Source organism: Rousettus aegyptiacus, unplaced genomic scaffold (assembly GCF_014176215.1).
Source record: "Rousettus aegyptiacus isolate mRouAeg1 unplaced genomic scaffold, mRouAeg1.p scaffold_m13_p_17, whole genome shotgun sequence".
In the NCBI taxonomy this organism is placed as follows: domain Eukaryota; kingdom Metazoa; phylum Chordata; class Mammalia; order Chiroptera; family Pteropodidae; genus Rousettus; species Rousettus aegyptiacus.
The window spans coordinates 18,396,199-18,419,132 of record NW_023416292.1 but is presented as its reverse complement, the minus strand read 5'-3'; the positions used below and the strand labels follow the sequence as shown (position 1 = coordinate 18,419,132).

At 44.4% G+C, this 22,934-nt stretch overlaps 1 protein-coding gene across 9 annotated transcripts in view; it reads left to right on the top strand.

Moving 5' to 3' along the window:
• The window catches only part of RABGAP1L (RAB GTPase activating protein 1 like), a 376,617-nt gene that overhangs the window by 270,073 nt on the left and 83,610 nt on the right, over positions 1-22,934 (top strand). For 8 of the 9 annotated variants that reach the window (XM_036234594.1, XM_036234592.1, XM_036234593.1 and 5 more), the window contains one exon: positions 16,817-16,945. In XM_036234594.1, the coding sequence (XP_036090487.1) occupies positions 16,817-16,945 (129 nt within the window). Of the gene's footprint in view, positions 1-7,293; positions 8,007-16,816; positions 16,946-22,934 lie in introns of those variants that run through there. The other variant, XM_016154398.2, reaches the window with a different exon arrangement.

The window sequence follows — 22,934 nt, the reverse complement described above, 5'->3', positions numbered from 1 at the left end:
CCCCGCTAGGTCTGAGGGCTGTTTCTGGTGGTTTTGTGTTGTTAATTTCCTTCTCCTTCCTAAAGAAGTTGACAGTTGCATAGCATATGTTATCCAAAGCTTGCAGGACACTTTAAAACCCAATATTATCATATCTTTGTTTTTAAATATAGAAGCCTCTCTCTTCTTTACCCAAAACCACAATGACTCAGCTACTTGCATGCTGAAAATGGTTTCTGCCTTTTGCTGTGGCCAGTCTTTATGACGGTTGTAGATTAACAGCAGCCTTTTTTGAAGCATAGCGTTACTGCAGTTAACCAGGTAGACCAGTTTAGCTGGAGCATAGTCTGTTTCTTTAATGTGTATAGACATAGAGTCAGAGGGAAAAAAAAAATCTTGACATTCATGAAGAATGTAGACTAATATGTTCTTAAAATTTTTAAGTTTTTAATGCCACTATGACTTTTAAAATTTAGTTTATAAAACTGAGATAAAATGACTGCTTTGCCATCGGAACAAATAATAACTGAGAAGAAAAAGACTATAAGCTAAGCTTACTCACCCTCCGCTACCTAGGAGTAACTGAATTTATTCCTTAGCAGACCCACAAGTCGCTGTGTTGTGACCTTGCGGGGTCCCTCAGGGGGAGCGGAAGCAATAAATATTGAATCTGTAGATGTCAAGGGGTCACTTTCATTGACTTCTGGTTGCTAAAGAAAAGAGATATTTAAAAGGCCCAGTAAAATAATAATCGTTTAAAGTAAAAATGAATGAATAAATGCGCAAATGGAAGAAGCTGAGACAGGGATCTTATTTTATTTTACGTTTTCTCTAAGAATTTGTCGATAAAGATTTTCACAGCTCTCTCTCTCCTTTCCCCTGTGAGCCTTGTCCTGATATTTTTTCATTGGAGAGAGAGAGACTATATAAGAAGTAAACAATTTCACATAGCGATAAATGCCGTGAAAGAAGCAATACAAGGGAATCTACTGTGTTACTGCCATCCGTCAGATGAGATGGACAGACAGAGTCTCTGTGAGCAGAACGGCAGTGGAGCCGAGTGGTGCCGTGGAGCCCGCCATGCAGAGATGGGTTGCGACAGCAAGTGCACAGGCCCCGAGGAGGACCAGGCTTTGTGCGTTCAGACAGGCAGGAGGCGGGCGCGGCGGGAGCACGACGAGGGAGCTGTGGAAGGGAGGAGCGAGGGAGAGGCCAGGCGGGCGTCAGATCGGCAGGGCGCCTCGGCGGCTGAGTACGGCGGGGCCCCGTGTGATCGGTGAGCAGGAGGAGATTTGATCTGATTTGTGGTTCGAAGACTTTGATTCAGGAATTCTGGTATGTGCAGTGTAGACTGTGAAGAGGTGATGGAAGCATGGGGACGAAGATAAGACGTCATTTCAGTAGGACAAACAGGACATGAGGGTAGCGCGCTTGGACCAAGGTAGTGACAGCAGAGATGGGAAGAGACAAATTCAAGATGATTTTGTAGATAGGGCCGACGGGACTTGTAGATAAGTTGAATTTGGAAGCCTGAGGGAAGGCGAGAAATGAAGAATGTTGTAGAGATGGATTTTGAAAAATACGAGCAAACCATGTATTTTAGCAATGGTTTTAATGGACCGGGCACGGCAGTGGGTAGCACGTGTCTGGCCCACCACAGGACTCGCGAGGTCTTCGTCCTTACCCCACCTTGGCGTATTTGTGTTAGGAATTCGTATTCTCACGCTACTATTTATTTAGGTCACCAAATTTTAAGCAAGTGCTAAGAAAGCCCATTGATGAGTATTATTTGAGATTTAGTCATCGATCAACTCAGTCATTCTTTCCTGAGCTGCTTCTCTACGTAGTCACTGTACGGGGGTGGGGACATATTGGTAAGCCAAGCAAATGCAGTACCTTCCCTTAAGGAGCACGTTGTCGGGGGAGGTAGATTATTAACAATATAATTATACGACTAGTTATTAAGTTGCATCTGGGATCATTGAAGAACATCAAGACATACTCTTCATGGCTTTATATTTTCTCCAGTTTGCTTCCTTCGCTTCCATATTTTATCTTGCCTGTGGCTGCCAGGGATTCCTAAACCCACCCGTTGGCTTCAGACCCATATTCCTCATGGCCCGTGGAGCCTCTGCAACATTTTGCTAACTCCATCCATCCTTCATCTAGTCCTGGGGCTTTACCCATCAGTCACTAGCTCTGCTCTCATCCCAGTTTACCGAGCTAGAAATGTCACAGGTGTTAATAGCATTAGCAGCTTCATCAGATTACTGTTTTAAACCTCATTTTCTTAATGAAAAATGAGACTCAAAGAGGTTAACTTTCCCGAAGTCACACAGCTACTGGACATCAAATCTAGGTTTTAAATTCAGGTCTCGTTGACGTCTCAGCTTTTGTTCCTTCTACAGTGACATTTCGAAGGACCGTTAAATTTTTTGAAGGAAAATTGATGGAGAAAAACATTCCAGAAAGAGGAAGGGCAATTTTAAAGTCTCAGAAATATTAAAGCACCAACATCTCTAATCAGAGCAATGCTTATCTATTCCATGGATAATAATCATGTTTCTCTATTTTGAATGCTGAACCTTTTCAACAGGCAGTTACAGGGTAGTCACTATGTGTCAAGTGACTGACTGCCTCTGCTCCATTTTTAGAACAGAAAGCAGGATGATACGTGATACCTATCGCCAAATTAACGCGACTCCTTAAAGAGTAAGCCTCCCAGTGCTGTGAGAGACAGCACGGGTGGGAAGAGAGCAAGCAGGGGGGCCGTGGACCCCAACCCTGGGACCGTGGGAGTGGTTCCTGCATGCAGCCCTGGGATACAGGGGGTGGTTCCTGCAGGGAGGAATTCAGAGCTGAGTTTTGACAGATTAGGAAAAGGTAAGTGAATTTAGGGGGGTAGTGCAGCTCAAAAAAAGAAGAAAGCCAGAGCAAAGGTCTGGAACCATGCAGCTACCTGTCGCGTGCAGGGAGCTTCAAGCGACTTGAGTGTTGAAGGCCCCGGCATATCATTCTGAGGGCCGATCTCAAATTGAGATGGGCGTGGAGAAGCAGAGATAGTTGGAGACAGGGTGTGGAAGTTGAATCAACCAGACTTGAATGATGGGTTCGGGTCGGAGAGAGGTAAAGGACTCTCGGATGATACCCAGGCGTCTGCTGGGGTAAGTGGGTAGATGAGGATGCCATTAGCCAGGGTAGGAGATGTAAGAAGAGGAGCTGCTAGGGAAGGAATGGTGACTTTGGACGTGCTGAGACTGAGTTGCATGTAACACGCCTATCCTATGTCCGGTAGGGAGTTCTGGGTGGGGAGAGAGAGAGAGAGAGAGAGGCTGATCTCATGACTGGGTAGTTCCACAGCGATAAATGAGAGGGGTGTGGACGGACCACCAGGGCACAGGTGCGAGCATAAGTTTTTGCCTTGTTTTTGTTTTCGTCATTTCTTTTAGAGCCCAAGACACATTAGTCCCTCAGAATATTCATAGTGACATGACAGCATAAAGCCGGGTATTTCCACTGGACAAACTGGATTAGCTTCCAGGTGTGGCTTAACTCTACCTCCTTCATGGGTTCAATAACTCAGATTAGATTTAAACCACATATATCAGACGGGTAGTTATCCAAAAAACTATGCTTACAGTTACTGCTTACAAGCCACATGATCTTGGGCAAGTCACGTAGCTTTTGTCAGCTTAGTTACCTCCTGTGTAAAATGGGCATAATTGGTCGTTCAGGTTAAATGCAGTCGTGCACGCTGTAAGGGCTTGGCTTAGTTCATGGCCCTTGTAAGCACTAAGTGAATGGTAAGTAGTATTACTGATACTTACAGGCACTTAAATGCTTATCTAGAGTTTGTGATGTTTAGGCTGCTTTGTTAAGCCAAGCTTGGAACCAATCTGAGTATGAGACGGGTAAAGGAGCCCGCCAGGCAGGGGAGACCCGTATATGCTTGTTTGCCCGTTACTATCAGTCTGCAAGACAGCCCGTGGCAATCCTGACGCGTTCACGCGCTGAACTTGTAAGGGGCATGGAGCGGGGCTGACCACCTCTGGGGAGAGCAGAGGAAAAGTCGCCTGAGCACTCACTGCTGCTCTGGAAATTCTGTCGAATCTGTTTGAAACCGTACGTGGGGGGTGGGAAGGGGGGGGCGGAGGGCTGGTGTGTGTGTGTACGTGTGTGTGTGTCTGCACAACCTATTGCCATCTCTAATTCAGAACACGGGCTTGTCTGTTCAAGAAAAATGAACGTCCCCATCTTGACATACTCATTTTGTGAAAACAGATTCACTTGCTAATCCCTCGGCTGACCGATACAATTCCTCCACTGAAAATATTGTTTTTCAGGGACAGCAGTTCAACTGCACGTGGTGTTCTGTGCAACACGAAGATGCCAGAGATGGCAAATTTAATAGGGAACTGGCGATAAATCAGAGGAGGAAGGTAGAGGCAATTCACTTCTTTTTCCGATGAATACAGCACCGCGGTGTTTTTAACAATAATGACAAAACACACACACACATGAAAATAAAAGGTCAAATGCTGACCTAGCTTGAGAGGTTCAAGAAGTAGTTTCGATTCTATGTCATAATTTTAATCCGACCAATTTAAAATTAAAGCATAGGCCCCTGCTAGCGTTTCTGCGTGCCTCGTGCGTAGTGCGGAGCTGCGGCCGGGCCCTGTGCACCGTGCCCAGGGCGGGGCGGGGGGCGGGGCGCTCCGACGCCAGGTGTCACGCAGGCGGCTCCATCCCCGCTGGCGCCAGCTCTGCCCCCTCGGGCGCGGGGGCTTGGTCCAGGGGCTGGCGGGCGTGGCCAGCGCGGTCCCCGTTTCTCCTGCTCCTCCTCCAAGCCTTCTGCGGGCCCGGGACGGCCCCAGGCCCTCGTTCGCCCCTCACTACAGCTGCCATCGCCGCGGGGGCGGCTCGGAGCCTGAGGCCGGCCCCGCATCTTCACCGCCTCTAGGATGCTGCATCTTAGGGGAAACATGATGGAGAGGTCGGGGAAACTGAAATACGTGGCCACTCATTTGCGTGCCTTTTACGTGGCATTGTTACATGTACCTGTTTTAAGGGTAATTTGGTTTGCGCATTAAAATTTCTTAATCGGTACCTTTACTATCTAGTACACATACTTCTAATTTCTTCCGTGAGCATCGGAGCAAACACGTATCCAAGGTCTGTCTGCAGCACGGAGCGCTTCGCGACCTGCGTGGCATCCTTGGGCCGGGGCCATGTGGTCTCAGCCTCCTTCCCGATCCACGGTCCCTGCTGCCGAAGGAGTCCCCGAAGTCTTTTGATTCGTTTTTACTTCTTTTTACAGAATCCTTTTGGGCCAAAAATTCTTTGTTTCTGGTTGACATAAGGAAAAATAAATGCCTCTGCTAGTATTCTTCGAGATGAAAACATCTCCCCTATCCTTTAAAAAAACCGGAAAGAAAATCTTATAAGCAAAGGAGTCACTGAATTCTTCCTCCCTTTGTGGGTCAAAATGTCCCCTTGCTCTTAAGCAGGACGCCTCTGGGGCAGTACTGTCCACACCTCCAGACAAACAAAGTCTCCCGCAGGACTCCAGGCTGTAGACAAGGTGGAAATGGCGCTGTTTCCACCCCCCTGTGTGTGTGTAGGGGTGAGGTGTGAGTGTAAGAGTGTGTGCGGTTGTGTGCGTGTGTGTAGGGGTGAGGTGTGTGTGTGTTTAGGAGTGTGTGTGTGTAGGAGTGTGTGTGTGGGAGCTGAGGTAGGGGTGTGTGTGAGGTGTGTGTGCGTGTAGGGGTGAGGTATGTGTGTAGGGCTGGGTGTGAAACGCCCAGAACTTCCTCCCTCTTCCTTACAGTCTCTCCCTCCCAGCCGAACCAGCCCCCACCCTGCATAGCCTATCAGACGTTTCCTCTAAAACTTATGGATTTGCATTTTATACATATGCACGCACACACACACGCACATACATACATATATCATATTTTCATGCTTTTGATTATTCTACATTAAAACCTTTACTTTGTAGAGTTTTTAAAGAAATCGTTTTAGGAAGAAATAAAGGCTTGACAGCAACATATAGCTATTTTATTAATGCTTAAAATGCTTAACAAAAAAAGTTTTGTTTTTCTGAGGTTTTAGAAAAAGAAATCAAACGATATTCTGTTAAGGAAGGCAGTATTCCCCTTTAACCCAATTCCATCATCAATCATACATTTTTAGCCAAGATCACAGAGGTATGCTGATAAATATCTTCTGTTACCTGCAGGGGTCTGTGACTTTTATTTGTCAGAGCAGGAAACGGACTCAGAAGGAACTTGCTCTGGCTCTCGCAGGCCAGCCGGTTCCTGAGAAACCGGTCAGGTGTGCTCAGACCAGGTGCAGAACCGCTGCCCCAAGGTCCTCAGTGCTTATTGGTCAGTCGCTAGGCTGAGGTTAAGAAACTGTCCCCAAAGGTGACCTTGTCCTCTTGCCTTCATTTGCCGACAACTCATTATTCACATCAAGGAAACCAATCTAACACTTTAATACCAAGATTGTAAAATTTGTAAACTCTGGGCAGTTCTCAGTTATGTTATTAATTTGACCAGAGAGTATCAAAACAACGTTTGGAACTCTTAATTGTTAATCAGGGTCTAAGGCTTGAGAAAGTTATTTTTGCTTTGACAATCTCAACTTTACTAGTTCCTTAAATGTATACTTATTATTATTATGTTGTAGGTGTTTACGTTTTATCATATCGTGTATCTATAGAAGTCTCCCTTTTAATCATAGCTAGCTTTCCCAGAATGCCGAAATACCTCTGTACATCCTGGCATTGCAAAAAGTCATCGTTATTGCATAAACACTTCAACTCGAGGGTGTGTCGTTTCTTGGGCGCATGGTCCTGCTCTTCTGTTCATACTCCATCATCTTGCCCTGAACCAGAGCTGCTCAGGAGAGGTTTCAGTAATCCGGCAAGGACTGGAGCCTCTCACTCTATGTACACAGCGTGCAGGCAGACTTTTATCTGTTATTATTAGAAAGCAAGTGTGAGTACAGGTCGGCCTTTTAGCTGGCCAGCCGTCTGGTTTTTTTTGTGAGCATCGCGTGTTGGGAGAAGCTAGTCATCTGGCTGTGGGTTTAGGAGCCAACAGCATGAACCGTCAGACTAACGCTGATTGAAGGCGGACTGGGAGGGGAGGCACATCTGTCCAGTGGCTCGCCATTGGCTTCTTATTACAGCATTCTCCCCCGAGACGCACTCTGCATGCTCATTCACCTCCCTCCTCCTCTGCCCGCCCTCCCTTCCGACCCCTTCATTACTGATTCGCGAGAGGCAGTGGCGGCGTTGGCGGCGGCAGCAGCAGCAGCAGCAGCGCTGCTTGTCACGAATCGGGGATTGCAATGAGCTCATCCCTTTCTCCTTGCAGCTTCCCAACTGCCCCGGCTTCCTGACTACGGCTGCCGCTGTCTGCTCACACACAGACACACAGACACACGCACAGACACACGCGCGCACACACACAGATACGGAGCGTGCGCGCGCACACACACACACACGCCAGACCCTTCTAAGCAGCTCGTACATTTTTACACATGTATCTGAACTCTCCTGCATCATTCTTGGCCATTTTCCTGCATTCGATTGCTTTTGCCCTTTTTTCTTTAGATCAGGACTTGATTTCATTTCGCAGTCTTACTTTGGGGCTCTTGCACCGTGGATAATTTAGCCAAAATGTCTTTCCTGCGGAGACAGTAGCTGCCAGTCCCCCGCACAGACTGGCTCGTGCGTGCCCCTGGGGAGACCCAAGCCTGGCTCCCCGTCCATCGCGGTGCTTAAGACTGTGGATAAGAGATCCAGCCTTCTCATTCTGGAGACCTGCTTGCTGCTCATGGAAGAAGGGGTGCCCTGCCCAGCCCCAGCTGCTAAGCTCGCCCCTCCTGTCAGAAAGTCCCAGGACGTGCGCGACGAGGACATGCGGGACGACAGGAGCAAGCTGGTGAATGAGTACGCGTGCCGCGTGCTGGAACTTCTGGGCATGGGGCATCGGCTGTTTGTGCCTCGGCTGCTGGCGGTGAGACCGTTTTTCCTTGAACTTCGTTTGTCGGGGAGCCCGCCACCTCTCTGAGCCTCCCCTGTGCCCTGGAGGAGCCTGCAGCCTCCTGTCTTCTGCTCCTCCTCCCCCCGCACCGGGAAGGACGGCCGTGCCCGTGGCCAGGACCGCGGGGCTCGGCCCCAGCCCGGCCACGCCACTCCTTAATTGGCTAGAGGCGACGGGCTCCTTTTCAGAGTCCAGGGCCCTGTTAGGAGCGTCCTGTCTGTGGCGGCCGCAGGGACGGTTCTCTGGCCGCTGGGCTCAGCAGTGAAGCGCCCAGTGCCTGACGTGGGCGTCTGTGCTTTACGTCTCCAAAGGGTTAAATTTTACAACAGACGCTGTCGCCCCGTATCTAGACCTACTGTGCTTTGCTTTCTAATGTCCCCATTCGGTTGTCAGTTTGATTTTTTTTTTTTTTTTTTTTTGGATGGAGAATTTTACATCTTAAAATTCCTAGGGTGGGAAATGGTAGATTTCTCTCCTGGGATGTTTGAACTGGGAGTCTATGAAACAGCGTAACGCTTTTGAGTCTGTGCTTTGCTTCTGGGAAGTCTGGCTTGCTTGTGTTTTGATTTCCCGAGCAAGAGAAAAATCACCCTTCCTCACTTCCTACCAAGGGTTAAAACTAAATACCCATGATCACTGATGCGCGGTGTCTTTTCAGTGGTTTGGGAACTATACCTAGCAACTGTTCCGTGATGTAATCGGTCTGCGCAGTCCGATGCCGTTATCTGGGAACTGAACAAGAATCCTCTAGCTTTGTCTGTTCTGTATGACGGAGTTTAATACTATTCTGGGCTGTTCCCTCATTATGGGTCTCCCCTATTTGAGACTTTACAGAAGTGCCGTGTTGACTTGACTGAATTTAACTCTCTTACCTCCCTCCAGTATAGTTCATCTATGTTCATACTTATCTTTACCATTACTAATTGCATCTTCGTGTATGTATTTCCATGCAAATATGATCTCTCCTGCATAGTCATAACAGATGTGCTAGGTAGCCCCATACGTGAGGGATTTCTCACCCCGAAGAAAGTCTGTTTATTCCTGCAAGATGAAGTTAGGTGCAATGACCAGCATCCAGTTATAGGCAGGAAGGCCTCATTTTTTGAGAATTATAGTTCCTTTGTCATTTATGAAAGAAATATAAAAAGCTCAATACATGTGTTTCGATGCCCAGGTGAGGTCATCAGTGCTCACTTGAATTTTGTTTCCCTGAATCACGTTTTTTTTTTTTTTTTAATAAAGGAGAACACTGACGATTCATGATTCTATTTGAAAGGGCTTTTTTTTTTTTTTTCTCCCAAGTGAAAAATTTTTAAGTGAGATAAACCACGTTTTTTCAGGAGCCGGGACGCTGAGAAATGCTGGCATGTATCCCAGCGAGTTCTCTGCATCTCCCTGAGGGATCAGTTTCAGCCTAACGTTTTCATAGCCGCGGACACCGCCTGACTTGTGCGTCGCGGGGGCTTCGCCGTTCACTTTCCTGGGACCAGGCACATCTTTGCTTCAGCATGTACATTTTCAGTGTTTTGAAGGAAAACATAAATTGATAACTAAGAATATCTCTCATACGCAAATCCGCATTAGAGATAAATCCAAACGGCCTCTAGTTGAAAGCAGGTGATCGACAATAAATTCCACGGAGTGGCGGGTTCCCCCGGCTCGGGTTATGGGGAGCTCGTGTGTGTCTGTGTTGCGGCCATCCCGAGTCGGCCTGGTCGCCCACTTCGGCATCTGAGGACGTACATCCTTTTCAGGTGGTTTTGAGCTCTGCCACTCAGAGTCTAGGTCGTAGCTCTACTCCTAATTCACGTGAAAAGTACGTGCCATGTTGTCCATACAGCCATCGGAAGTGTCTGCCTTTGTCACACAGTGTGGTACTTGCAGGATTATTGATAGAACTGGGTCCTGTACGTTCTGAGACATCACATGCCCTGTAATTAGCAGTGTGGCTGCGAATCGGGATCGGCGACCCAGTGAGTGAGCGCTCAGGGTTCAGCACGAACCAGGGGAAGTACAGTGGCTCAGCCTTGTCTTATCGGACGGGCTCACGATGTGGGGTCGATGGCCAGTCTGCATGGGGTGGTCCTCAGAGGAATCCCACCACGTGCAATTTTGTGATCATTCCACCACCAGTCCAGAGGGCCAGCACTGAAGTTCAGGTTTTTAGTCATGTTTTAAACATGAATCGTGTGAGTGAAACACATACAGTTACCTGATTTTACTTTTATATAAGATCCCAGTAGTTTTTCATAGAAGACAAGTAGCTTCGTTAGTGAACTGAGCAAATGAAAGAAGTTTAGCCCAGACGGTGCTAGAGATCCTGACGTTGAGCCTTAGTTTTTGCTTCCCGAGTCACAGAGGGACCATCGACCTGCTGGGACACCAAGTACACTTGGAATTTTTGCTTACTGTCCTTTGAGGGTGAAGAACAATCTCCCCTTAATAAATCAGGCACAAGCACTTCATTTTAGACAGTGCCACAGAGCGTAGATTCTATGTGCAGACTCACCACATACACGTTTCTTTGGCGAAATTAAAATACTAAACTGAGATGCAGGTATCCCAGACCCCAGTTAAGTAATATTTCCCTCTTCGAAAGCCTCTGCTTCTGAATAATTCTCGGACCTCCAAGGATATTTCTCGACTGAATAGAAATCCTGTCAGACACTATATATAACTAAAGGAAGAAAAAGGCATTTGTGGTTAAAACAAACAAGCAAACCGAACAGTGAAAATGAGAATGAGAACCATGCCTAGATTTTCTTTTTCAAATAATCCCCTAAAATAATCTAACACAGAACTTGCTGCTTGTCAGAGGCCCTTAAAGAAAGATTTTTCATCCAAGAATGGTTTGAAATAGAAGCATGTAGAACTAAGACTCAAATATTAGAACCATTCCTTTCCACCCACCCTGCCTCCTTTAAAAAAAAATCACTTTAAAATTTGATACTCTTACACTGAATTTTTCAGTGTGAAACACACACTCAAAATGGTAACAGCAGCGACGCATTATCAGAGTTCACACTCTTGTGAGTGTATGAAATTTGGAGAAAGGAAAAATGTTTGCTCTGCTCATGTTCAAAATCTTCATTTTCCCTTCTAGATGGTTCCCCTTTTGGTCGTTATGAGACACGTGAAGTTTTTATCAGGTCACTGTGTGGGACGATCAGTGTGTTGGCTCCACGTCCAACACTAGACTCCAAGCACGATGCACAGTGGCCCCCAAGGACTCTGGATACAGGCACAGGCTCAGCTGGCTCTTCAAGAGCCGTTCGAAGGTTCAATTTTGATCTGAGCCCCTATGCTGTCGAATTACATCCGAGTTTGTTGTTTTTGTTTTTGTTTTTGTTTTTTTAATTCGTGGACTTTCTTAAAACATTTCTATTAAGCAGGGAATGAAGAGGAAAAAGCATGTCTACCATTTTTACCTCTGTGATTAACTTCTGCAAGGATGGCTCATTGGAGAGAGATTACAACTCTTAAAGAAGTTAAAGACCCAAATATAGAAGTTGCTGTGTTGCCTTCTGATGCCCCCCAAAGTATAAATAATAATTTTATATCAAAATACATTCTATGTCTACTTTCTAATTTCTATTTTATAAGTTTTTGTTCTTTAATACTGGATATGCTCAAAGTGGAGCCTTTACGAGTTCATGGAACAAATGACTGTGGTATCTCTCGTGCGCCTGGCAATTCGCTTGATTCATTTTATTGGGGTGAGTGGGAAAGACACCTACATGGACATCCTCCTAGCCTTTTCCTCCTGGGTTTTTCTTTGTACCTACTTGAAAGGAAACAGAAGCAGGACTTGTCTGAATGTTTTTAACTGTCCAGGTCCTCTTTTTATATACTCTATTCAAATGGAAGAAGAAGGAAGGTTACCTTTGAAGATGTAATTGGTAAACATGTTTTATAGCATCACTCGAAAGGATTTGACAAAATTTGGGGAGCAAAGGGCATGTGTTAGTAGAGACACTACTTTTCAAAAAGTTGTCATTTATTCTTATAGGAAAGCTGGTCGAGTTATTTTCTTTATTTTACAAGGGAAGAAAACATGTCTTTGCTTATTCAGGTCTTTCTAAATTCTTGTCTACCATATCTTCTGGCTAACATTACAACAAACAGTGTCAGGAAAATAATTCTGTTTTCAATATTTTACTCTTCCCTACTATTGTTCTGAAGGCAATATAGGAAAACTCTTAAGAATTTCCCAGTCGAAGAACAGCCTTCCCAGTTTAAATCGATTCTTCTGATGGGGTTCTGTGTAGTGAGCACAGATGGATAATGATGTCCAGAAGCCAGAACACCTCTTTGGGGTACTTGGTTTGGTTCTTGGAATGCTGGGCTGCCTGCTAGGGGTGCATTTTTAAAGCTCGCATCTCATCACAGTGTCCTAGGTTCAGCTTCTCTGAATCAGCATCCCACAGTTGTAAACTCAATTGTAACGGTTAATCAAGTTAACATCTCCATAGTCAGCTCATTAATAATTAGTATGTGTGATCGAGCCTATGTTTTATCTTTATATAAAGCGCCACTGCTATCTTTTGGACTAATATTATTAAATTAATGCTTGACATTTGTGAAGCATGTATATTTAGCAAAATAATATATACAATTTGATTCAAATTTTGTTAACTATATGTGAGATGTGTGTGTAAGGATAGGAAAAAAAGGACTCTAGGCAACATAACAAAACATTCATTATGTTTCCCTCTGGGTGGTGAGACCTGTTAGACTTTTTAAAAAATATTTTTCTTTTCTGGGGTGGCGACTATGTAATCAGTAACATATGACCCCACTCCAGAAACATACACACATCAGTATAAAAATTACAATTTAAGAAGAAGTATTTTAAAAAACTAGTAACTTTCTAATAAACTCTTAGGCATCCAAAACTTTGCAGACCAAGAAGTATCTATTCCTCAATTGTAGTGGGAAAAACCTTTAGTCACAAGTGTCAGAAAATGGAGAGACATACAAAGGCCTTTGAGGTGTTACTTAATGGTTATGGAGATTGTTAAAAACAGAAAATTGGAGGGAAAAGCCCATCAGCATCGAAGCGGGGCCATAGGCTGTCTTTCAGAACACTGGCAAGCGAGCTTTCTGTCAGGACGTTTTTTGCTGACTGGCATATTTTTCTCCCCGTGGAGTTGTCTTCTGGGATGTGTTTTCATTCACAATGAAATGAGCTTTATTTCAACCCATGAGAAGAAAGTAAGTCTTTGCAGCTTCGACTGCCTGCTTTACGGAATTAAAAACGTTGGTGAGAGCAGGGTACCACTTTTTGCTACTAAGACATCAGTATCTGAGCATATTTGAGCAACAGAGAGACAACTTCTACATGCTCATCCTTTGTATTTGTTTGGGGGCTCACAAAATGCACTCGTATGCCCTAGCTTAACTTCACTCTCAAATGCTCGAGGTTGAAGACGTTCCCATTTTTAAAGTGGGAGAACAGTGGAGACGTGCCGCACCGTGAGGCAGCCGGAGGTGGAATTGGAATGAACTTATTCCGTCTCTGCCACCTTTACCTGATGAGTGCTTTCTAGAGGCAGACGTTAGAGGATTGAAGAAGATGAACTTCCCAAAGTTGGGCAGTGGAACTTCACTGACACAAACAGTGGCTTGGACAGGACAGTCACAGGGCGCCCCGAGTTCTGGTTTCCAGACGCTGAGCCTAAGTTGGGCTTCAGCCCCACCCGGCTGGGACTCCCTGTATTAAAACTCCCCTGCGACTGCAGCCTCCTCCGAACGGCTTGTCTGGCCGCACCGCCATCCCACCTGACCAGTGGTTACATGCCACGGGGTGTGATTGCTCATCGTTAATCCTACTGATCTTTATGCTGTTGCATGAACTCAGAGGCAGGACTTGAAATCAGGCCTTAGATACTATTAGGAAATTAGGTGACTGTGCTGCTGCCTGAGGCGCGAGACCACGCCCGGGCAGCGGGGACATCCGTCGCCAGTGCCTGGAGGTTGCCGCACGTAGAAGCGGTGCCCTCAGAGGCGTTTGAGTAGTGGGAGAAGCTGTCAGACCAGGTTCTCTGCAAGCTCCAAGCAGCCCGTCCTGAATTTCCAGACCGTCACCAGAGAGCTGCTCACCGGACCGGAGCTGCAGGTGGCACGGCAGGGCTCGCGTGCGGTCTGTCCTGTGTGACCGGTACCTGGATGCTTGCTCAGTAACTCCGCAGTCGCTGTTCTAGCCGGAGAGGTCTCTGTGGGGCCGAAGCTGTTTCTAGTGACTGCCTTTTCCAGGTGAGTGGAGGGGAGTTGACAGAGCCCTAATGTACCAACCTCGCCACTTGCGCCGCTGTCACGTCTGCTTGTCGATGAGGAAGGAAACGTGTCTGGAACGTACCAAAGCTTGTTTCTTCATTGCCGCTGTTAGCCCAGCTCCATGTTCGGACTCCTAGTCTGTGGAGCTAAAGCTAAACCAACCCAGCCCCCTTGTGGAAATGCCTGCTGTATGAATTAATATATTATTTTATTTCACATGTTTCTGTTTAAAGTGGAGAGGAGAGGGGAGAAAAAATTATATATATATATATATATGTAATATATACATATATAATGTTAAACAAAAATTTTTACTTCTGTGGCTGAAAGTCTTTTTAAAAGAAAGGGCTTATCGGGCCATTGCTAGCAAGAATAAAAAGAGCGGCTAGTGGGCGCGAGGTCTAAACCAGCGGCAGCAGCACCGGGCGGCACGGGCACCATGGCCGCGGCCTGGGGCCACCCGGCTTTCAAAACGCATGTCCGACATACGTCGTTCTGGGAGAATGGACCCTGGCTGCCGTCACGGGGGTGGGAGGAGGAGCAGCGGGCATGCTCGGGACGGTCGCAGAGCCCGTGAGGACCAGGGCGTCGTTTGCTCCTTTGGATCCGTCGTGGGGAACGTTCTGCGTTGTTCAGGCCTGAGCAAGAAGCAGAGGCGCCTGCCTCGTCTCTTTTTAGAGAATCTCGGAAATAGCCACCTGGACGTTAATTCAGAGTTGAAACACGCTCACAGGAATGTAAGCAGTCTTGTTCGCTGGCCCCAGCTATTACCAGGTTAATTATTCCTGCGTCTCACTCTCCAATGGCTGTGATTTAAGTTAGGACATCTCAGAATTTTTTTCTCGGTTCTCATAGATAGATAGATAGATGGATGGATGGTGAGTAGATATGGGTAGATTATCAATTTCTATATATGTAGGATTCATTCATTCAGTATATTTTAATTGAGTGCCTCGTACATTTTGGGTATCAGTCTTGTCACTGTGGATACAACAGTGAACAAGACAGACAAGGCCCCTTTCCTGAGGAAGAAAACAGCTGTAGAAGTGGAAAATGGCTTCGTTGAAAATGACTTGCTGGGCCGAGAAGCGTTTTCATGCTCAGAGCAGACCTCGCTCCGCTCTCACATTTGCACCAAAACCTGGATCACGAAAAGTCGCTCTCCATATGAATGCCAGGCAGAGGGGACGGCTGGGGCAGTAGCCTTTGGGATGCGGTTCAAGAGGAGGGCGGAGGGAGGCGTGTGTGGGGGGTGGTGGAACCTAGATCACGAAGGGTGCTTGGGGCGATGGCAACATTCGAGCTTTTATTCTGAGCACCGTAGGGACCATCGAGGACCCTGCACAGAAGAGTGACGTGATCTGAGCGAGGAAGCTGGGGGAGCCCTCAGGATGTGACTGCGCTGGCTCACCCGGGGGATGGCAGTGGCTTGGGCAGGGGCGGTGACAACAGCAACTCGGGCCGCACCGCGAGCAGGAGCTTCTCTCACTCCCTTGTACTCTTTCAACGTAGTGTTTAAAGTTGATCGGCTTGACCTCTGAATTTCAATAAAGGAGTGTTTTGAACTAGCGCATAGGTCTACAATTTCTAGCCACCGTGGTTTTTTTTTCTCATTTTATTGCTAAAGTTTTTGATGATTATTGACTCTTAAAACATCTAATTTCTTTCTTTAATAGTTTTTAAATTACAGTTGGCATTAAAACATCTAATATCCTTTTGGCTTACTTCTATGTATACTGAGTCTGCCCGAATGTAAAATTTTATAACGGTGTTTGCCAAAAATTGCTTATAGTAGTTTATTAAAATGCTTATTATCTTTCTTATTAAAAAATCTTTACTGGATCCCACTAGCCAGAGAAACATCGTACTTCATTTCCTTTCAGTCTTTTTTCTGTGCACGTGCGTTTTCATCTCCAAGTGGTTGCTACTTCTTAAATAAGTGAGTTTTGCAAACAGCAGTTTTCATAAGAAGTTCAGTAGTTAAGTGGTTTCCTTCATTTGCTCTTTCATAGCATTCTTCAAGGTGCGGGATCAATTTCTTATTTTCATCCCTCGAGCTGCTGAAAACCCATCCTCCGTTAGGTGTTTATGATGTAACTTGATGTGCTTTGTGACCGCATTGTCTGTGTCTTCAGCCAGCTTCGTAATAATATTCTTAAAATGCCAAAGTCACAGATTAGTCCCAGAGTTCTTTTTATTTTTTTCTTTTCTGGCATTTCTCTTCTCTCAGAGATATAATTTAGTTAACTTTGCTGGGATCCACCATTCAGATCTTCCGAAATTATAAATTAAATATGTTAGTCTGTTAATTAGTTCTTACATTGCTTCTAGGATATGGTGACATTTCAACTTAGAGTAAAGAGGTTAGAAATCTCCTAAAAATTTTTAGAACTAACCGACATCTGAGCTGTCAAAGCTCATTCAGGAAAATAGAACTTTTTTTTTCAATGCATTTGTCCAGAATGCAGGCTAAAATGTAATGATGAGTCTTGGTGATTATTTTGCAGACCTCAAAGGAAGATCTTCTGCAGGCTGATTTTGAAGGTGCTTTAAAGTTCTTCAGAGTTCAGCTTCCAAAGAGATACAGGGCAGAGGAAAATGCGAGAAGATTGATGGAGCAGGCTTGCAATATTAAGGTAAGATACACGAATTTATGTATGATAAAGGTGGAGTTGAATTCATCATAACATGGCAAATTCTGTGAAACTCCCGACGCGTTGCTGGACATTGACTGTGTTAAGGTGATGTGTACGAACTCGCCTCTCCGAGACGTCTTTATCAGGCTGGTAAGTATGCAGTAGCTGTACTTCGGAGCAGGATTCAGGGTGCGAGTTGGCAGGTTCAGGCTGTCACATTAGGGAGACAAACATCTGTCGTGCAGGCGGAGCTCTGGAACGGGCGGCCGCAATGGTGGCAGCGGCGGCAGGTGTTGCCATCTGTTTTAAGGTTGTTTAGGACGAAGCGAGAAAAGGCCGCTTCGCGGTGCCGTCCTTTCTGTCAGGGGCTTGGAGGGCTTTGAGCCTCGGTCTGCCCATTCCCGTCCCGCACCGGTCAGAGATCCGTGCGTGCGTGGCTGCTGATCGTATGTCCGATGAAACGGAGCACCTTTAATAACATAGTTCGAAATAGAAATCTCTATCCGGAAAGTTTTGGTATCAAGGTGAGAGGTCACATTAAAAAAAAAAATTGTTACCAATGTCCTGATGTTGACTCTCATACCTCGGGAGTGCACAAGGATCCGTAACCGTGACATAAATATACATTTCTTTTCTGAACAAACATCACAGGTCTTATGGCCCTTCATTTTTGCATAAGGAAACAGATGATAAACAATGAACATAATAAACAAAAAATATATATGTAATATGTAAGAAGGTGATAAAATAGCTCTAAAAAAAAAAGTAGGGAAAAATATAAGCAAGATGGGATTGGTGGTGAGAGGGAAAGTTGCCGTTGTTTACAGATAGTCAGAGAAGACCTCGCTGAGGAGGAGGAGATGGGCCAGTCACGGGACGGCTAGGGGCAGAGCATTCCAGCAGCGGCCACCGCCTGTCCAAAGGCCCTGAGGCTGCCTCGTGCCAGCTGGCCGGCGGGAAGCGAATGACGATGAGAGGAACCGGAGGGGAAGCCAGGGAGCTCGTGAGGAGCCAGGCGCCGCAGGCCCCCAGAAGGGCTCGGGCGTCACTGAGAGAGAAGCCGCTGGCCCTCGGGGTGTTTTAGGTGGAAGAGCGACATGATGGGCCCGATGCTTAAGGCGGTCACAGTGCCTCTGTGTTGAGAACAAGCGGCAGGAAGGCGAGCGTGGGAGCAGGGAGCTCAGACAGCGTTTTGCAGGAATCCTGTTGAGAGATGACACACTGAACTAGCTCGATGCCAGTGCGGGGTGGAGACGGAGTAAGATGCAGGCTGTTGGGACCCGAGTTATATTTGAAAGAGACCAACAGGAACTCGTGATATTTTAAACATGGGCGTGAGGGGAAGAGAGGAGTGAGGATGATTTCACAGATTTTGAACTGAGCAATTAGAAGATGGAGTTGCCATTGACTTATCAAGCTCATTACTTGAAATGTGCCTTGATGTAGATTGTGTTTAAGCACCGTACCCACCGTAACATTTTTTGGTGCAGCACTTTTACATTGAATTTTAACTAATTTTAAAGTAAATTCTAAACATTAAAAGATACAATTCAATACCGAAAGTAACTGAGAGGAGCAAGTTATATCGTCTTTCAAATAAATTCTATATGCAAAGAGATCATTTTCCAAAGGTCTATCATTAAGGAAGGTAGACCTTTGAATTCTTTATCCTGAAATGCTGAAATGCAAACTTTTAAAAACTTCAGACCCGATTATTTTATTTGGCTGGATCCAATGACTAAGTGTAAATCACGTTTATCTGTAGACTTTGGAAATGCATCCCCGTGGTCATGGTGGCTGTGATTGACATTCGTGGGTGCTAAATTTGATACAGAGTCTTCAGCTAGGTGAGTGTTCCCGAGCTGTCAGAGATAAAGGACTGTGAGCAGGGACAGTGCTGTGGGAATTTGTTAGAATAAAACGTTCCCTTCAAAGAATAAGAATAGGGAGTTAGGAGGTACAAGTAAGGCGGAAAGGTACACGTTTTCCAGGGAAATTGTGTAGCATTATCACATCACTGTGCATGAAAAACCCAGGAAAACCGTCCAAAAGTATGGGATTTACAGGGAAAGATTTTGCCACTGTATTTTATGAAGTTCATAGGTAACTAACAATTGTACAGCCAGAAACACGGGATCTGAGAAACGCAGAAACATGAAATTTTAAAAAACAAGTTAAGCACGTGATTTGAACAGACTATTCTGGAGTGAAAGGGGCCTGTACAACCAGAGCGACTCATTTGGTCGTGAATGGACAAGTGCGAGTGTTTCAAAGAATAATAGGGCTGTTGTTTGTTGTTTTTTTGTTTTTGTCTTTAGAGTTTTTGTTGTTGTTGTTGTTTTGTTGTTGTTTGCATTATCCAAGGAGAGTACCTTTGTCTTAGATATTTAAAACAGTGTCCACGGGACACCACTTTTTTTTTTTTATAAAGGTATGATTGACAGAACATTATGTCAGCTTCAGGTGCACAGCATGATGATTTGATATTTGTATATGTTGTAAAATGATCATCACGATAAGGTCAGTTAATATCTGTCGCCATACATAATTACAGTTGTTTTCCTTATGGTGAGAACTTTCAAGATCCACTCTCCTAGCTACTTCCTCATATGCAACACAGTGTTATTAACTGTAGTCACCATACTGTACATGACATCACCAGGACTTATCCGTTTTATAACTGGGAATTTGTACCTTTTGACGCCTTCGCCCATTTTGTCCCCCACCCCCACCTTGGGTAACCAGCAGTCCATTCTCTATATCCATGAACTGTTTGCTTGTTTGTTTGTTTGTTGTTATTTTTAGATTCACATATGAGTTAGAGCATACAGTATTTATCTATTTCTACTGACTTATTTCGCTTAGCATAATGACCTCGAGGTCCATCCATGTTGTCACAATGGCAAGATTTCATTCTTTTCTCTAGCTAAAAAACATTCCATTGTGAGTGTGTTTTCTTTATTCATTCATTCACCGATGGACATTTAGGTTGTTTCCAACACTTGATTATTATAAATAAGGTTACAGTGAACGTGGGGCGATATATAACTCAAAGATATATAGTGATTTCACTGTCTTCAGATAAATACCCAGAAGTAGAATTGCTGGATCATATGGTAGTTCTGGTTCTAAGTTTTTGAGGAACCTCCACACTGTTTTCTATATGGGCTGCACCAGTTTACATTCTCATTCACAGCGCACGAGGGTTCCCATTTCTCCACATCCTTGCCAACATTTCTTATTTCTTGTCTTTTTGATAATAGCTATTCTAACAGGTACAGGATCATATCCCATTGCAGTTTTGATTTGCATTTCCCTGATGCTTAGAGATGTTGAATACCTTTTCATGTACCCGTTGGCCATTCATATGTCTTCCTTGGAAAGATGCCTGTTCAGCTCCTCTGCCAATTCTTTAATCAGCTTGTTTGTCCATTTGTTTGTTTTTTGCTATTGAGTTGTATGAGTTTTTATACATTTTGGATATTAACCCTTCATCAGATACATGATTTGCAAATATTTCCTTTCATTCAGTAAGCTGTCTTTTCATTTTGTTAAGGAGTTCCTTTGCCATTCAGAATCTTTTTAGTTTGATGTAGTCCCACTTGTTTGCTTTTGATTCTGTTACCTGTGATTTTGGTGTCAGATCCAAAAAAATTATTTCAGAGACCAATGTCAAGGAGCTTACTTACCACTATGTTTTCTTCTAGGAGTTGTATGGTTTCAGGTCTTGCATTCAAGACTTTAATGCATTTTGAGTTAGTTTTTGTGTATGGTGTAATATAGTGGTCCAATTTCATTCTTTTGAATGTGGCTGTCCAGTTTTTCCAGCACCATTTGTCCAGGATACTATAGTTTACCCATTGTCAGAGATTAATTGACCATATATGTGTGGATTTATTTCTGGGTTATTCCATTGATGATATGTCTGTTTTTATGCCAATACCATTCTGTTTTGATTACTACAGTTTTGTAATATAATTTGAAATGAGGGAGCAAGATGCCTCTAGCTGTGATGTTTCTCATTATAGCTTTGGCTATTCCAAGTGTTTTGTGGTCCCATCCAAATTTTAGGATTGTTTGTTCTATTTCTGTGAAAAAGGACATCGAAATTTTGATAGGGATTGGACTGAATCTGTAGATTGTTTTGGGTAGTGCGGGCATTTTAACAATATTGATTCTTCCAGTCCATGAGCGTGACCTATCTTTCCATTTATAAGTATCTTCTTTCATTTCTTTCATCATCGTCTTTAAGTTTCCAGTGTACAGATCTTTCACTTTCTTGGTAAAATTCATTCCAAGGTATTTTATTCTTTTTGATGTGATTGTAATTGGGGATTTTTTAAAATTTCTCTTTCCGATAGTTATTATTAGTGTACGAAAGTGCAACAGATTTTTGCGTATTGATTTTGTGTCACAGGACATTATTTTAATACACGGCATGTGACTGCGAGGCAGATGTGAGGTGAAACTGAAATAAGGAAGGCGTAAGGAGTAGAATGTTCCAGGTTCGCACTAGGACTAGAGACAGGTCTCCAATCTGAAGGTTAAAGGATTTTTTTAACTGAGATCTACGTTTAAAAATGGCTGTCATCTCAAGACCTTGACCATAGATACATACATATATATCTGTACGTATGTATATACGCATATGATATGTATTGCATGTGTGTATGTGATATGTATGTGTGTACATGTATATGTATGCATGTACGTATGCATGTATGTAAGGGAAGAGCTACTTACCTTTACAACCTATGAAGCACTTCGATATTTTCTCTTCTGCTCTGTTATATTCTATTTCTTTTTAAACTTCTCCCCTCCCCTCAAACCGAAAAGCTAGTCACAACCTACTAAACTGGTTTCATGACTTGCAGTTTGGAAAAAAATGCCGGGGCCCGGCCCACTGTTCCCACCGCCCCGCCCCCATTCCGATGTCACGCTGAACAGTGGGCGTGGGAGCGTGGTAAGGATGCGAGCCATCACGCTGTCCCTGCAGCAGTATGTGCTGGCCACTGGAAGTTTGGGGAGATGATGGGTTTACAGACCACGGCTGTGTTAGACAGAGCAGTCGCAGACACAGGTGACTGCAGGCGTGGAACAGGCAGAAGAGGCGACCTTACGGGTTCTTATCTACAGCCTGTTTACGATTAAAGACAAAATGTCTGTCGAAAGTAATAAAAATTCTTTTCTGTAATTTCGTTTTTTTCAGAGTTAGCATTTTTGTATGGTTGCATCTTCTTTGAATGGACATGTTCTCATTTAATTACCTAACAAAATGAATCACTTCCTCTAACTGGAAGGAACTAGGTGATCAGCGATTTCTGTGAACTGACTGGTTTCAACATAGAGGCAACAGTTGCAGTGAAATTGACTTGTTAGCTGCATCTGGTTTATTTCTATGAGTGTAACAACAGGCCGTATAAACCATGTAATAAGCCATGTTGGAGTGGATAAATGTCAAGAATATCTTTTGACATTTATTTTTTCTAATTTAACTAATGCGATTTTAAATTATTCTATCTCTTTCTGCTCCCATGGTTTCAGCCAGAAAATATGTTGGCCCACCAGATTTTACTTTGAAAAGTCATTTGGTTGCTTAATAAATGAATATCCTTCACTTTCCCAGGGAGTCAGCTTTTGCTGCATGTCATTATTCAGTTGTGACCTTAGAGTTAAAAACTCTGGTGCCGCAGCTTCTTAAACTCAGATCTTGGCTTCAGGGACTCCGAATCAGTAGAAATTTGAATTTCTTTATATAGGCATCATAGGCATTTTGTTTTTCCTGGTGAGACAATATATAGCTTTCATTGGATTCTTAAAGGGAACTCAGTGACTCAAAAAAACACTGGTTTCTGTATTGTGGGACAATCTTAAACTTACTAATAAGCAAACTGATATTTCTGTAGAGCATAAGAATTTATAAATGGAGACCTATATATGCTCAAATGTGTATACTTATAGCCTTTATAATTATTCGTGATCTGACTGC